The sequence below is a fragment of the Mesoplodon mirus genome, assembly GCF_964341445.2.
Source record: "Mesoplodon mirus genome assembly, chromosome: 19".
Taxonomy (NCBI): Eukaryota; Metazoa; Chordata; class Mammalia; order Artiodactyla; family Ziphiidae; genus Mesoplodon; species Mesoplodon mirus.
In genome coordinates, this window is record NC_138995.1 from 1,749,515 (window position 1) to 1,762,701 (window position 13,187).

Here is a 13,187-nt window from a genome sequence, read left to right on the forward strand (position 1 = left end):
GCCACCGCTCATCTGCTGTCCCTATGGATTTGCCCGTTCCGGACGCTTCATATAAATAGAACCACACAGTATGCGGGCTATTGGGTCTGGCTTCTCTCACTCAGCACGTGTTCAAGGTTCATCCGCCTTGTAACCTGTGTCAGTGCTTCCTTCCTTTTACGGCTGAGTTACAAGGCTGCTGTGTCGGTGGACCGCATTTTGTAGGCTGTTCCCAGTCTCCGGCTATCGTGAAAAGTGCTGCTATGAATGTTCGTGTGCACATTTACGTGTGGACATACGGTTTCAATTCTCCTGGGTGTACACCTCAGAGCAGAGCTCTGGGCCAGATGCCAACTGTCACCGGCGTTCTTGAACAGCTGTTCTACTAAACAAATCCACGTAGAGCATTTTTCCCTCAACGCCTCTGCTTCTGATGTTCCCTCCCCCCATGAGGGTGGTCCGTCCTTCCTCTCTGGCTGCTTCTGGATTATGCTTGTCTTCGACGTTCTGCGTGTGTCCAGGCACGGCTTCCTCTGTATTTCTACGTGAGATCTGTTCTGCTTCCCCAATCCTTTACGTGTCATCTTCCTTCTGTTCTCTCCTTCTGGGATTCCAGACACACGTTAATTAGACGGTCAATATGGCATGCTCCTTTGGACACGACTTTCTCTAAAGACCCCCCAGAGCTGGGACTTTCTGGGGCTGGAAGAGGCCATGCCATTCAACAGCGCAGCTTACTTGTGGGAGCACCCCAATTCTGAAGGCTCACGCTGCCTCGAGGGACACCGTGCCTGGAGACACTCCATCGTGCAGCCCCCTGCACCCCAGGCCCCATCACGGGACTGCCCGGGCAGCCACGCCCCCTTCCTCTGGAAGGGCCCACACAGCTACATCAGGGCCGCCACAGGCCCAGGGGCCATCTCCTAAGAGGAAACAATGTGACAGCCGCCGTGGTCATAAATACATTTTATTCCATTAGAAATGCACAATCACAGTGCTGACAGCATCCCCCTAGAAAAGTAGGTAAGCAACGTTTCCATCAAAATCGTTAGTCTTCTTTTGCAAATACCTATTCTCGTTACACTGAACAGAGCACACAGCAAAAGGCTTCTGCTACTCCACTTTTTTTTCAATTTTGTTTTTTGTTATAAACACCATAGCAAATTAAAAAAGCTGTTTGAACAGAGAAAAATATCGTAGTTCTTGATTTCCCGCGTGTACTTAACACAGCCGCGCTGTGCTTCCCGCTCCTCCCCCGGACACGGCGGGGTGATCAAAAGAAACAGGGTCTTCGGGCGGGGGCGGCAGGGGCTACCGTCGTCTTTATTGACTGGGGCGCTCTCCCCGAGGATGAGGCACTCGGATGCACTTGAGCAGAACGTGTGCGGGCCCCCTCCCGTGCGAAGCCGAGGGACGGGTGCGTGTGAACGGTGCGGGTGACCGGACCCAGCGCTGAGCGGCGGCTCTGGCTCGGGCCCTGTCTGGTCGGCGGCCGTCCCCTCACTGGATCTGGATGGCCCCATGCTCCAGCTGCATCTCGGACTGCAGGGTGGGCTGCAGGGCGTCGGCCGCCTGCAAGAGGGGAGAGGGGGCTTTCTATCAAAGGGCCCAGTGCGCACGTCCGGGCCACTCCCTGGTCACAGACACCAGCGGTTTTCAGGCACAGAGTAAACACACACCCGAGCTGGAAGGTGGGGCTGGGGGCCCGAGTGTCGTCCCTGCTCTGGGAGAGGATGCTCCCGGCAGCTGTGACAGATCCAGGGCCACGGTCCGTCTCTGCGGGGCCCTGTCTTGGCCCCTGCTCCCCACCCACCTACCCACCGCCTCCCACACATGCCCCTCAGCTCCCGCCACCAGCGCTGCGTTCCCATTCCCACCCCCGCTTCCCACTGGGCGTGCACTCCAAGTGGTCAGCATATTCACAGTTTTAAGGTAGTTTAAAGGAAGAAAATACAGTCTTGGAATAAGTCACTGACCATCCATCTCAGCCACCAAGAATGGGCTCCCAGATGGAGATCACTTGGGGGGTTTTTCAGACTCCCCTAAGCCGCTGGTCAAAGGCAACATCAGACTCTCAGAAGTGGGCTCCGTGGCTCCCCTGAGGACCTGTAGCTGGAGGGGCCCTGGGGGGGGCAGTGCGTGGAGGAGGAGGTGGAGAAGGCCACACAGAGGAGGCAGAGTCCCGGGCGGGGCCAGCGCTCCGCCTACGACTGCAGCTCAAGGGGGAGGCAACACGGCATTTTCGTAGCTGGGGGGGGGGGCGGTTCCCCACCCATCTGAGGACTCAGCACAGGCCTCCTCCGTGCCGTCCAGAGGCCACGAGAGGGGCTGGGCTGGAGGGACGACACAGACATGGACCTTCTGGAAAAGGGAAGTGGACTGGCGCATGCTGGCAGCTGCAGAGGGGGGCGCTCCAGCCCTGCCACAGGCTGCGGGGGCCCCTCCCCTTGAAGGTCTGGAAGAGGCGGCTCTGAGCCCAGGCACCCGGGATGGTGGGGCAAAGGCGGGTGGGGAGGCTGGGCTGGGCACTCGGGAGGCCCACACTCTGGTGGGGAGCGCTGCCCTTCCCCCTCGTCCTCAAAACGCGGCAGGAGACCGGGGCCCCAGGCAGGAGCGGAACACAGCGCAGCGGCGCCAGCACAGATGGGGCGCCCTCTCCCCTGCCCATGGCTGCTCCGGGGAACAGGCCCACCCCTCACGCAGCCTCAGGGGCTCGGGGTCTTCGGGAGCCAGGCCCGTCCTTCCCCAAGCACCAGATGAGGAGTATGACCCTGTTCTGAGCAGCAAACTCTGGAAGGAAACCCACAGGAGGGTGGGAGGCCTCCTGCTAAGAAACCATTGGGAGACCCCTCCCCATGCATGAGGCGGGCAGGGGCCCAGGGAGGAGGCTGCGCCCCAGGGACCGAGCCCTTCTGCAGGGAAGACACCCCGGAAAGTGCATATGTTCCTCTCCGATCTACTGCTCTGTGTCCTACGTGGTCCCCAAGACCTGCCGGGTGTGACTGGAGACCAAGACACTGGCGGGAAGTCAGGCGCCAGGAGCTCCGTGGACACAGCTCCCCTCGACAGTGACATCCGCACAAAGACCACAGACCTGGCCCAGGAAGACCCGCCACACGACACGCACCCCAGATTCAAGGCACACACTCTGAGTACCCCCGTGCGTGTGAAGCAGCAATGACATGGGCGTCAGACCCGCCCAGCTCAGACAGAGCCCAGGGGTCCTTCTTTAGGACAGATATCCCTCGCACCACATCAATAAGTTCATCCACCCCCCCACCCCAAGTTCTGTGGGCTCTCTGTCGGCCTCATGCCCTCTTGGTCAATCTCCAGAGTGGCACATGCCTCTCTGATCACCGCTGCACAAAAGCACAAGTGTCCAGGCCGTGGCTGCTGCCCACATGGCAGAGTGGACAGGTCTGGGGAGAGCAGGGGGCTGTGCCTTCTCCAGGACACACGTTCCAAAACTCTGGGCCAGGTGGGGACTTGTTGTGAACCAGGGTTAAGTCCCCGCAGGACCGCTGATCACCCAGCCACCTGGTCACCAGGGCCACCTTGGGCCACCTGCCTGGCCCTGCTGAGCCGCGTTCCTCAGCAGCTACCAGCGGGGACAGGACACGACACCTAGGACGGCGACCAGCGGAGGCCGGGAGGGGAGGGGGACCGCGTGGAAACTCGGGGCGTTAATTCTAAGCGTCAAGGCTGAAGGCAGGATACGCGCAGATCGTCAGTGCCGGGCGTGAGGTGGGGGGTCCCAGGAGGAGGCAGGGAGGGGCCAATAGGCTGGGGTCACAGCGATGAGAGCCCCCCCCCCCGCCCAGAAGTGCTCAGCAGTGAGTCAGTGAGTCAAGCCCACAACCTGAGGTTTGAGAGCGCCCGTGTCACCCTGGCACCCGCAGCCTGAGCTGCTCCAAGGGCACCCTCTGCGGACCGCGCCCTGACAGACCTTGATCACACCACCCCCAAACAGGCTCAGGCATGAACACGAGGGCCCACGCCTGGCTCCCCATACCCAGGGGAGGCCACAGTGGTCGCCCAACCAAGCACACTCACTGGGGCCAGAGGTGCGAACGCTTTGTACATCTCGAGCAGCAGCCCCCCTGCCGACCTGACGGCTCAGAAACTGTCCAGATGGAGCCCGAGCGCTGCTTTTCTGGGGCTCCCGGGAGAGCGCAACCGTGAGCAGTGCAGGAAGAGGACTGCAGCCCAGCGCAGCCCAGCTCGGCCCCCCAGAGGCTGCCATGGGGGAAAAGGGCAGAGGCCACAGGCAAGGGTTGCAAACTGACTGCCCGTGGCCGGCAGGCGTGCAGACCCTGGGCCGGCCCTGCCCCAGCCCAAGGAACAAAGAGGTCTCAAGTACACTTAATTTGGCCTCTAAATGTATGGGTAAACATTTGCATGAGACAAGAGTATCTCAAGAAATTGTTTAAGGCTGGAATCTGGGACAAGAAGTAACCTCTCACCTTTACACTTCCAGGCACTTACAAGACACGGAGTCCCAAGCGAGCGCCTACGTCCACACCATGCACCTCTCATGGATCACTTACCTTCCTCGCGGGAGAAGGCCCAAGGCGGAAATGCCCAAGCGTGTTCACTACCTGCAGGAGGCCCAGGCCCTGTCCACTTCCCAAAGGGAGGACCCACCTGGGCTGCAGCGGTGTGGTCGGTCACCGGCGCCAGCTGCACGTACTGGACCTGGATGTCGCTGCCCTGGAGCGGCGAGCCGTCCACCCCCGTGGCAGCAGGGTCCGAAGAAGCCACGGCTATCAGCTGGGCCCCCTGCAGCACCTGCAGACACAGAGCAGAACTGCGTCAGCATAGACGGCACCGGGAGAGGCTGCCCCATGCTACCTGGACCGCGGGGCAGGGCACCTGCTGCAAGGGTGTGGCGTGCGGGTGCGCCGTGTGGACGTGCACGGCAGGACCAGGCTGCTCCACTGCAACTGCAAGTCACCTCCCTCAAACATCCAAGTGCTGGACACACAGACGGGCTTTTAGGCCTTACAGGAAAAAATACCCAAAGAGCGAACTGAACGCAGGGATGTGGCCAAGGGCGGGTCTGAGATGGAACAGGAGCTAAAGCACCTGGAGACCTTCCCAGAGTCACCGCTTTCTCAGGTTCATGGAAAGGGGAGCCTGAGGGCAGCCAGGAGGACAGGCAGACGACCCTGGGGCAAGCAAGACACATTCACTCCAGCGAGAAGCGGCCCCCAGTCAGTGGGCCACTGATAGAGTTGAGAAACAAGCAGAAATGCGCATGTGAGTCACAAGGCCCCAGGCTCCAGAGGGAGTCGAGAAGGGCTCTGTGTGTGGAGAGGAGACACAAGCTGGAGGGTGAGGCCCAGATCCCGGGGGAGGATCCGACTTGCCTCCAAGGAGACAAATCACGGATCACGGACCCCCGTCCTGCGCATCAGGAACCCCACTTGGACTGTGTCTGGAGGGACGGACAGATGAGGTCCCCATGACGGGCTCTGGGTGACGCCATCACACACGAGCACCCACACCAGGCCCACCGCGCCCTGCAATAGGCAGGCAGGCAGACTGGTGCCTCGACGCCCCACAGGGAGGACGGCGAGCGGGCGGAGGCCTCCGAGGCTCTGCATTCAAGGGAGTGAGCTGCCATGAGCTGTGGGGCTTTTGACTTGGGGCTGCACTCCCACCCCCTCAAATTACACAACCACTGGACCACCTCTTGGGGTCGCTCATCAGCTGCCCAGGGCGGGGCAGCCGTAGTCACGCTTCCTGACCAGCCCACGGCTTCCCACACGAGGTCAGAGCTGAGGATGCGGAAAATAGTCTGCACTTTCAAATGCGATTCTAGTTTTTGATGAGCTAAAGTTCTATTTCTTTAATAATGAATCCATCAGTGGAAAAAAACCGGAAAATTCGATTTTCAGAATAAAAGACAGAAGAAAGTCCTCCTAACTGGTTTTCCTTTTGTGTCTTCGGAAGCCATCTGCAAACACAGTTTCACATCTCGTAGCGGCCAGCTCTGCTGGGCAGAGTGACGGCCCAGAGACGGGTATGTCCCAATCCCGGGCCCTAGGCCATGTGCCCTGACAGCAAGGGCACTTTACAGATAGGACTGAGCCGGTGATCAAGGTGGGAGCGGCGTCCTGAAGCATCCGGTGGCCCCGTGTCACACAGGCGGCTCAGAAAGCAGAGAATCTTCCCACATAACAAAGCGCGGACACCACGCTGATCTGGAAGATGGCGCAGGGGCCACCAGCCAAGGAAAGCAGCACCTCTGTCTCCCGGGATTCTCCAGAGGGAACCAGCCCTGTGACCCCTAAACTTCAGCCAGCAAGGCCCATGCTGGACTCATGACCTCCAGACTGTGAGAGGACAAACTTGTGCATACTCCACCAGGCGTGGTCACATGTCCCTGCAGCCACAGCCCACGTAGATGGCCACGCTCCTCTCCTTGGCTTCCTCCTTCCGGGCGGGAACCGGCTTCTAGGTCCCCAAAGAGCTGACCTGACAACAACGACTCTCTGTGAAACACCACCCTGTCCTGTGTTAACTGTTTGTACTAATGAGTTCACGAGAGGTTTTAAAAAACCGGAGAAAGCTGACGTCCCCTCTCTTATTCATTTTCTCTTCCCCAGAACTTACCCACCACCAGGTCATTCATGGTCAGAAAGACAGACACGGGCCTGCCCAGTTCTGCAGCTCTGCCACCCTGTCGCCAGGGAGCAGCCATCCCCTGGACCCCGTGGGGACGAGCAGCCTCGGGCAGCAGCCGCTGTGGCCCCAGCAGGGCAGAGGGCAGCGGAGCTCAGGGGCCACCCACACTCAAAGCCCAGCGTCCCCTCCCCAGGAGGCCAGGAGCGCCTCCGCTGGGGTTCAGTCACCCTCGTGGCTTTTTACGAAAGCACAGCACGTCCCAGGAGGGCCTCCCGCCTACACACTCCCAGCAGGGACAGAAAGTCAAAGGATCCAAGCTGGGAAGCCAGCAGGACCTGAAGACAGGGGGACAGGAAGCTGAGTTTAGTCATTTTCCCAAAAAGAGCAAAAAGTCAAAAGCCCGCCCAAAATCACACAGCCACGACACGTCTCCTTACTCTGAGCAAACCGAACAGACAGGCCTGTTCCTACTCTCACAAACTACGTGTCAGGACGAGGGCCCCCGGGGGTGACCTCCATGGGGGCAGCTCTGCCAGCCGGGCCGGCAGTCCCCCACCCCCAGGCGCGCCCACTCCCCACTGGCCTGCGCCCCAGCTGCCTGCTTGGCCGTCCAGCCTGCTGGACCACCGCCCCCTCTCCACCGCTGGCCTCCCCTCCCCTGAGGAAGGGGCCGGCAGCGGGGACCAGTGACTCCCGTGTCCCTGAGGACGGGGCCGGCAGCGGGGACCAGGGACTCCCACGCCCCTGAGGACGGGGCCGGCAGCGGGGACCAGGGACTCCCGCGCCCCTGAGGACGGGGCCGGCAGCGGGGACCAGGGACTCCCGCGCCCCTGAGGACGGGGCCGGCAGCGGGGACCAGGGACTCCTGTGCCCCCGGGCCCCTCTGAGCCCTGGCTGCCTCGGCCACCGTGCACCTGATTCCAGACTCAGCTCATCCCATGCAACGGGAACGTGGGCTCCATGATGACACGGGTGGGAGGGGTCTCTTCTGTTCACTGCCGGATACCCAGCGTCCAGCAGTGTACCTGACGCTCAGTAACTATTTCGGAAATAAGTGAAGATCACACTGATGTTGACGAGGAAAGAGAACGAGGAACAGGAGGGGAGTGGAGCACAGCTGGTCCCGAAGCCCAACGTTCAGAAGCGCGTCCGCACACCCTTTGCCCTGGCTCTCTTGTGGTCCACTCTGCCCCGAGCCTGGCGGTTCTGGGGGAACCTAAGAGACTCAAACGAAAAGCTTTCAGAAGAAAACAGGAGAAAGGAGGAGTTAAGCGGTAAGGAGAGACCTTGTCCGCTGGAGGATACGGGCTGGTTAGGATGCCTTTCTCGCCAAGAGTGACAGCTCTGGAGCTGTGAGCGGGGAAGAGGCAGGAAGAAGCACACGAGCCAGGCTCACTGCCCGCCTGCTCCGTCCACCCACCCGGGGCCTCGGGACCAGACGCAAGGCCAAGCCCCTGGCACCCTGTGAAGAGACGCATGCACATCCCCGAGCCGGGCCCTGGAAAGGCAAGGTCAGGCTAGGGCATCTGGATCCCCAGGCTGGTCCTGCATCAAAGCCGGACACCAAGAACCTAAGGAGCGGGTACGCACACGTGCTCTGCAAACCTCAAAGCACCAGCCGAAGGCCGGCACAGCACGGAGGGCTCAGCGCAGTCATCCGCTCATGGTGGGTGGGGCGGGGAGGGGGCGCGGAGCACAGACACGTTACACTGCGAGATTACCCCGAGCAGCTGGCGGAGGCAGACGGAACTCACCACCGAGTCTGAACGTACGAAACGGACGTCGGCTTTTTCTCTGTCTGAATCTAGCCATGTAAACCATCTCGAGTTAATTAAAATGCCTCTAATGACCAAACCCCAGCGAGAGGCTGGCGTTCACCGGATACGCCCCAGCACCCGCTGCCCACGCGCGCGGAGACCCCCATGCTGCTCCCTCAGTTAAGGACCCACTGCGTACGAGACACTGTGGGCAGGACGCGACCCCAAGGAGCCTACGTTCTGGAACAACCCCCGGGCTGTGAAGGGAAGTGACTGCTTCTCAGGACGAGCAGATAACTGGCTGGCGTCCAGATACTCAGCTCGGGGGACCTGGGCCCGGAAGAAGAGGGACAGGAAGCCCCAGGACGGCAAGGGAGAGAGCTAGGGGAGGTGCCACAGAGGACAGCGTCACTGAGGGCTGAGGCCGGGGGACACAAGCTGCGAGGCTGTAACCAGTGCTCCCCTGTCCCAACCTCACCCCCGCCTGCAGGTCCTGGACTCGACTACAAATGTTAACTATTACAACGTTGTCACAGTTTTGTCACTGTTGTACACGGTGAGTTTAAAGTCAAATCTAAGACTATCTTTTAATGAAACTTATGAAATCATGGAACTGATTTCCGAGTTCTGCCTGCCCTCTGGTTTTGGTGATGAGCCACCACTCCCTGCAAATGGAAGGTGCATTGTGGTACCCTACGAGTGAGCATTACCAGCCTGGCGGGTAAATAAAACGTAGGAAAATATTCTCAACTGGGAATCCTTTCAAAATGCCATGCCCTTTAAACGTCTCCACACTGGTTTGGTCTTGATAAGCGATCCAGGAATGAGCTGAACACTTAGCGCTGAGCGAGCATGAGCACGGACAGGAGGGACAGACCTTCCGGGCCTTTCGTTATCACCCCCACCCTCCAGGCTCTGCCCTCCCCCGCTCCCCCCAGAAAAGTGCAGGGAGGGGGGTCTGTTCTTCAGGTGGGGCGGCAAGGGCAGCCAAGGGACACAAGCATCTCCATGGAAAATGGGGCTCCGACTCCAGTGGGCAGGAAGGGGCTCGCTTCTCACGTGGCACCCAGCGAGGGCACCGCCAGGCTGGGAGAGGCTGCCAGTGACACAGCCTCCAGGGCTGCTCCACCCACCAAAGCCGCCTCGCTCATCCGCGGTTCATCCGTGGTTTCAGTTATCCGCCGTCAACCGCGTCCGAAAATAATGGGAAATTCCAGAAATAAACAAGTCCTAAGGTTTGGCTCTCGTGCTGTTCTGAGTACTGTGATGAAATCCTGTCCCGACCTTTGTCCTGCGTGTCCCACCCGTTAGCCACTTAGTGGCATCTAGGTTATCGGCTCCACTGTCTCGGGATCACAGGGCTTGTGCTCAAGACACCCTTCTTTTACTTCGCAATGGCCCCAAAGCACAAGAACAGTGATTCTGGCCATCTGGATGTTCTCTTACTGTGCCTAATTTGTAGAATAAACTTCATTACAGATGTGTACGTACAGGAAAACCCTAGTACGGGTCTGGTGTTACCTGTGGTTTCAAGCATCCTCTGGGGGTCCTGGAACAGATACCCCGCAGACAAGGAGGCACGACTGCGGCGCCTTCCTGCAGCCTTGGGAAGGCACCACCAGGGCCTCGCCTGGCTTCCCTCCACAGTGGCACACGGGCCCCAGGGGCCTCCGCACTTGGGTGGGAGGGTCACACGGGCCCCCGCTGTGGGCCCCTGTGCCAGGCACCTGTCCCGAGTGACCGGCGGGTACCCGGATGGGACAAACAGCTTGCTCGGTGAAGCCGTCCGGGACACGGACCCAGAGCAAAGCGCTGTTGGGCTTTGGTGGACGGGGAGAGAGGCCCCCACGAGGAGGACCGGCTGCCCGAGCCGCCTCCAACTCCAGCTTAAGAATACGTCTTCTCAAAAGCGGACGAAGCTTGGATGAGAGAGCGGCCGTGAGAAGCAGTCAGAAGGCCGGCTCTGCAGCGCCCCGCCCCGCCCCCACCGATGCTCAGGGCAGGAGCGACCCCACCACCACCTGGAGCTGGGACATCACAGTGCAGCCAGCAGCACACCCGGCAGGGACAACCCCACCAAGGACAACCCGAAGGGCCTCCCCCGAAGGAGGGGCAGGAGCAGACGCCCCGGAGGCAGGGCGCTTCTCCTGAGGGTAAAAGGAGCCAGCGAAGCCGGGACAAATAAGGAGCACTCCGCGGGCCAGCCACACGGGCGCCCTCGGCGGGGCCACCGCGCAGCTCCTGACACACACAGTCAGGCTGACCTGGATCTTAGCTGGTGACAAGGACTCCCGCTGCGCAGAGCAGCAGGATCCCTGCGGCACCCCAGGCCGCTGGACACCCGCCGGGGGCCCTCGCTCTGGCAGGGGGACGGGGGCGGCCCCAGAACGAGCACAGGGTCAGCCCGCGGCAGAGGTCCTGCCGGACAGCGAGGGCCTGGCTCGCCTGGCTCCCACTCCGCCCGACAACGAGCCAGCACCTTCCTGCTCATTTCTGTTTGCAGCCTTTCCCAGCAGGCAGTGGGGGCAGAAACGTCTAACTAGAAAGCAGCGAGCTCCCAGGACAGTAGCCAGAAGCAGCGCCTCCGGGCTTCCCAGGGCAGCTGCCCGCGGGCGAGGGGGCCGCGCTCCCTCGGAGAGACACGCGTGCGCAGACGCGGGTGCAGCTCGCGCCACCTGGCCGGCCTCGGTCACAGGCTTCCCTGGCGTGTTTCTGAAGCAGAGCCCATTATTTTCAGACCAAAGAAAAATGGCACAGTGTCCGACTCTGAAGCAGCCGACTAAGGGAATCCTGGATCTACAAGCGCTGTTTTTCTGGAGTGCACACATCTGGTTTTCCTCTATATCTGTCAGTTCTGAAATGCTGTTTGATACCCAACTGAGATAATGCAAAACTGGTGCAAAGCCTAAAATAAATGCAAGGAGCCCAAGGACTTTCCAGTAATACTTAGAAACAAAAACTCTCAATCCAACCAAGAATCCACCCAGACACTCACACACACACACAAGTAATACTTAGAAACAAAACTCTCAATCCAACCAAGAATCCACCCACTCACACACACTCACACACACACACACACAAAACACCAAGCAAAAAACCCTCATGCACTCACAAGACAGGCACTGAACACAGCTTAATTAAGTGGGTGGCCAGGAGGAGGACGAGACCCTCACACCTAAGGCCTCCGGGAGAAGCCAAGGTCACTGACCTGTGTCTGCATTTCCGCTTGAACCCAGCTGGTTACGGTAATGCACTCAACCAGTGGACTTTTCCAAACCTGGATGTTAATTGAAAGAGCAGCTTCCCCCATGACAGAAAGATGAGGAGGTGAGAGGAAGATGCCCCAAACCGCCAACCGGCCAGGAGACCCCGCGGCACAAAATCTATTTTGTACATTTGTACAGCAAATGCCAGAAACAAACAACCATTCTTAAGCCTCTAAACCCAAGGACAGGAACGCTAATCTCCTTCCTTGGATCCCACTTGGAGTTCCTGCCCACGAGGGGCACGGCCAGACACAAGCACAAGTGGCAAGGAACCCCAGAACACAACAGAACCGGACCGAACAGCGCTCCCCTGGGTGCTCTTGGAGCCCTCAGCGCAAGGCCTGGCCTGGAGACTCCTCACAGGCCTCAGGGCTCCAGCCAATGGATGCAACGTTTTAGAAAAGCATGCTACGGCCAGGCCAGCAAGCTGGCGCTTCCAGAGCTGACAGGCCAGCAGTCAGGAGCCAGATTTACAGCTCGGGGCAGTGGCTCCCGTCAACACAAGCAGCTTCTGCCCTCTGCTCTGTTCCTCCTTCCAGCATCGGGCGTGAGCCTCAATCACGATCCGGAAGAAAGGAAAACAAAGCCTAAAAAAATGATAAAGCAAAAGCGGAAGTCTGGAGATGTGCGGTATTCAGCCCATCATTCCAGAGAGGGCGGCGCTCCTGGGAACAGATCTTAACCATGTGTCTTAAGACCTTCCAGTCGAGTGAGGTGGGGGTGAGGGGGAGTGGAATAACTCAGCCAGAGTCAAATCCAGGGCCTCCACTTGCCCGTGGGCTCCAGGCCTCTGGCTTCTAGAAGGGTCAGGTGGGGGTGGGTAGGCAATGGGTAAGACAGCGCTGGAAGAACAAAAAAGGTGTTAATTACGCATGTAAGTGACCTGACCTGTCCTGTCCCGGGGAAGGAAGAGGGTGCCCAGCCATCACCCTCACGGTGGCAAGGAGCTGAAACGCCAAAACACGGACACTGACGCTGCAGCTGCCGTTGCGACCAGGAAGCAGAGCGCAGGCCAGGGTCGGGCTCAGGCCAGCCTCCCTCCCTGCTCCCCACCCCCCAACTGTGTGCTGGACTCCCACTGTTTCTTTATTTAATTTGGAAAACTCACCCCACAGAACCACAAAAATTATCGTCGTGTTCACTGTGATGGGACGAAAGAACGAACTTCCAAAAAGACGTGACGCAATTTTCCTACTGAGTTCCAGTCAGCAGGGAGCATTTACCAAAGGACCCACCATGCAAACGGCCGCTGGGACCCAACTCCACCCCCGGGGCCGTGTCCTCCCCAGGAGCCTGCCCGCCTGAGGCCGCGTCTCAGAACAATCCATGCTGACGTGAGGCACATGAGATTACTGTGTGGTCAAGAAGGTATATGGGGACCAAACAGCCTAAATCCCCTTTCTGCATCCACAGCAGAGCTGCCACAGGTCCAGACTCCTTCCTGGGAACAGATAGGGTGCTCTGGACTGAGTGTCAAAGCCCTGATTCCCTGTGTGATGGGGTGCGGGTGAGGAGGTGGGGCCTTCAGGAGGTATTAGGGCTGGACGAGGCC

At 59.6% G+C, this 13,187-nt stretch overlaps 1 protein-coding gene across 2 annotated transcripts in view; it reads right to left on the reverse strand.

Annotated features, from left to right (window-relative positions):
* Positions 1-928: 928 nt before the first annotated feature.
* BANP (BTG3 associated nuclear protein) overlaps positions 929-13,187 on the reverse strand; it is a 103,011-nt gene continuing 90,752 nt past the window's right edge. For both annotated transcript variants that reach the window (XM_082608221.1, XM_082608220.1), the window contains 2 exons: positions 4,624-4,767; positions 929-1,551 (listed from right to left, as the gene is read on the reverse strand). In XM_082608221.1, coding sequence (XP_082464347.1) covers positions 1,480-1,551; positions 4,624-4,767 — 216 coding nt within the window. In that variant the 3' untranslated portion in view covers positions 929-1,479. The remainder of the gene's footprint in view (positions 1,552-4,623; positions 4,768-13,187) is intronic.